Source organism: Parus major, chromosome 23, assembly GCF_001522545.3.
Source record: "Parus major isolate Abel chromosome 23, Parus_major1.1, whole genome shotgun sequence".
NCBI classification, from domain to species: Eukaryota; Metazoa; Chordata; class Aves; order Passeriformes; family Paridae; genus Parus; species Parus major.
Genome location: NC_031791.1, coordinates 1,662,619 through 1,666,038, shown reverse-complemented (window position 1 = coordinate 1,666,038; position 3,420 = coordinate 1,662,619). Strand labels below are relative to the sequence as shown.

Sequence of the window (3,420 nt, the reverse complement as noted above, 5' to 3'; positions counted from 1 at the left end):
AGGGCAATCCTGCCTTTTCCCAGGGCAATCCTGCCTTTTCCAAGGGCAATCCTGCCTTTTCCAAGGGCAATCCTGCCTTTTCCAAAGGCAATCCTGCCTTTTCCAAGGGCAATCCTGCCTTTTCCCTGCCTGTTTTTGGCTCTGCTTTCACGGTGTCTCCCTCTCTCCGCAGCGCATGCAGGAGGATCTGCAGCAGCTGCAGGCAGAGCTGCAGGTTGTGTCTGAGAGGTGCTGCAGCTTCCTGGACAAAGCTCCTGCAGGGCCCAGCACGCCCCAGCTGCGCTCAGAGCTGGACTTGGTGGTGAACAAGATGGAGCAGACTCATGGGCTGTCTTCCATCTACCTGGAAAAGTGAGTTGGGATGTGCCTCTGTCCCCAAATACCCTTCTGAGTGTTCCTGTCGCTCTATTAGGAACGGCTGGGAGAGCGACACAGACTCCCAATGGAGTTGGTCAGGAGAATATCTCTTAGTTTATTACTTCAGGTTTGTTTTATAGACTGATTCATGGAAAGTACAGAAAGGAAACTCTTATTGGTTAGTAAATCACTACATCACCATCATTGGTCAGTGGGGTTCACCACCTCCTGACTTTCTCCTGCAAAGAAAACAAGAGACAGACAAACAGCACCTGCAAGGGTTGTTTTCTGTCTTTGAGGATTGTTTTTAAATCCTCCCATGAATTTCTCAGGCCAGCTCTCAGGCAGGACTGAGAGCTATGTGGCCTGTAATAACTACAGTCACTCTGGTTCAGGTTTAGCATCGATATGTTCCCAGTTCACCAAAGGCCTTATTCAATCCCTCCAGCTCACCTTGTGCTGGGTGTGAGCGAATCCATCCCCCTGCAGCGTGTGGTGCAGATCTCTGCCACGTCTGGGGTGTCATTGTGCCTCCTGTGCTTGCCCTGCCAGGTTGAAGACGGTTGATGTCATTATCCGCAGCAGCCAGGGAGCAGAATCGCTGGTCAAAGGCTACGAGGTGAAGCTGAGCCAGGAGGAGGCTGTTCCTGCTGACCTGGCAGCCATTCAGGCTCACAGGACAGTGCTGCAGGTTTGTCAAGCAGAATCCTTCCCTTCTTTCTGCTGGATTTGGACTGTGGGACGTTTTCCTTGCCTTGACACGTTTGAGGGGGTTTTGTGCTGCTGTTGTGAGAGCTCTGATTGCTTGGTGAGTGTGGCAGAGGTGCTGTGGCTTGTGCTCTGCTGCTGTAGGACAGGCCCTGAGCCAGTCTGACCTGGGAGAACTTTCCCCTTCATTCTACACCTCCCATAACCTCCCAGTTCCTTGCAGCCTAAGGAGAGTGGGAAATAAACCCATTAACCCCCTCTCAGCTTTGTCACCTCCGGGTGACACTCAGGACATCCCTGGCTCGGTCCCTTCTGCTTTGGGTGGCACTGAGCCTCTGCTGTCTCCTTTTGCAGCAGTGGCTCGGGGAGGTGAAGGACAAGGGCTCTGTGTTCTCCACGCTGGAGGAGGAGCTGGGGAAGGCGAAGGAGGTGGGGGAGCAGCTGTTCCAGCTGAGGCAGGAGCGCAGCATCGACCTGGAGCGCTTCCAGGAGAGGAGCAGCCAGCTGTGGGATCGCTGGCAGCGCGTCTGCGCCCAGATCGAGACCCGGTGAGAGACCTCCTGCCTCCCCTCCCACATTCCCCCATCCCTCAGCTTGGTGGGGAAACTTTTCCTGCCTGGGGGTTCCTGCTGGTGGCTTTTCACCCTCTCCTCTCACCTGTCGTGGTTTTCTCTCAGCCACACGGAGCTGGAGAGCATCCAGGAGGTGCTGAGTGATTACCGGCAGTGCCACAGCGCCCTGATCCAGTGGATTGAGGAGATCACAGCCCAGCAGGAGCTGATGAAGCCTGGTCAGGCTGAGGACAGCCGGGTGCTGTCGGAGCAGCTCAGCCAGCAAACGGTGAGACAGGACCTCGTGATGTCTCGCTGCTGCCGTGACCCTGTCACTTCTTTTCATCTCTGAGCTTGTGGAAAGCAGCAGGGGAGAGGCTGCAGGCCTGAGCTGGGTGTCTGGGAAGTGGAGCAGCTCTGCTTGACTCGAGGTGCAGATCAGGTCTTGCGTGAAAAATTGGAGAGCGCAAAGATTTCACCCAAAAGTGCAGGGATGTGAACCAGAATTCTGCTCATGTCCCCGTGGCTGCTGTCATGGAATCCCAGGAAGGCTGGGTTGGAAGGGATCATCATGTTTCCATCCTCCTGCCATGTTTCCACTAGACCAGGTTGCTCCAAGCCCCGTCCAACCTGGCCATGAACACTTCCAGGGTTGGGGCATCCACAGCTGCTCTGGGCGACATCTCAGCCAACCTGTTCTGACAACCATTTTTGCTTTGTATTTCCTTGAAGGCTTTGGCTGCAGAAATTGAGAAAAACCAAGCCAAGCTGGACCAGTGTCAGAAATTCTCCCAGCAATACTCGGCCGCCGTCAAGGTAGAGTTTCCCCCCCTGGCCTGGGTAGGGTGGGCTGGGCAGGAGCAGCCCTGGCAGAGGTTGCAGATCTCACATCTCCCCACCTTTGCAGGACTATGAGCTGCAGCTGATGACCTACAGGGCCTTCGTGGAGTCGCAGCAGAAGTCCCCCATGAAGCGCCGGCGGATGCTCTCCTCCTCGGATGCCATCACCCAGGAGGTAGGAACCCACCTAAGCTCAGCAGGGGGAAATTCTGGGAGGGGGTTCTTCACCACCCAGCAAAAAAAACCACCCAGCAGCCTCTGTGAAATGAGCTCCCTTTCTGCTGAACTCTCTTATATAAATAAAGTTTCCACCCTCGCTGTTTTTTCCAATAGCCAGAGAGGATGGCGTAGTGCCCTAAGCACCAGGTATGCCATACCTTGACTCCTGGGAACCCCTGGGTCAAATCCAGCAGGGTCGGCTCAGCCCTTCAGCCTGGCGAGGTAAATAACCAGAGCACCATGCAGTGTTGCTGTGTGTGCATCTGTGGGATGAGAGCCTTTGTAGGGACCCGAGCTCCTGTCTGCTCCATCTAGATGTGTATAAGAATGCAGTGTTGCTGTGTGTGCATCTGTGGGATGAGAGCCTTTGTAGGGACCCGAGCTCCTGTCTGCTCTGTGTGGGTATTAAAGACCCCGGTAGCCCTCTGTAAAGAGCTGAGCATCCACCCCAGTGTCCAGAGCGTGCCCTCGCTCCAGTGTCGTGCAGCATGCCTTGTGTGGCCACCACCCTCCCCAGCAGACCTGCTGCCTTCCATTGGTGCCATCCCGGGGCTGCCAGGGGCTTCCCGAGCCAGAGGTGCCACATCCATGTCATGCACTGTCAGGGGTGAGGTTCCAGATGTGCCAGCAGCACTGATGCACCCCCTTTTTCCCCTCTGTTTCCCCCTCTGTTTCCCCCTCTGTTTCCCCCTCTGTTTCCCCCTCTGTTTCCCCTCTGTTTCCCCCTCTGTTTCCCCCTCTGTTT

The 3,420-nt window shown here is 55.6% G+C and overlaps 1 protein-coding gene across 1 annotated transcript in view; it reads left to right on the top strand.

Moving 5' to 3' along the window:
• MACF1 (microtubule actin crosslinking factor 1) overlaps positions 1-3,420 on the top strand; it is a 156,033-nt gene that overhangs the window by 61,431 nt on the left and 91,182 nt on the right. The window contains exons 23-28 of the mRNA XM_033519639.1: positions 173-351; positions 910-1,048; positions 1,420-1,613; positions 1,743-1,905; positions 2,349-2,432; positions 2,524-2,631. Coding sequence (XP_033375530.1) covers positions 173-351; positions 910-1,048; positions 1,420-1,613; positions 1,743-1,905; positions 2,349-2,432; positions 2,524-2,631 — 867 coding nt within the window. The remainder of the gene's footprint in view (positions 1-172; positions 352-909; positions 1,049-1,419; positions 1,614-1,742; positions 1,906-2,348; positions 2,433-2,523; positions 2,632-3,420) is intronic.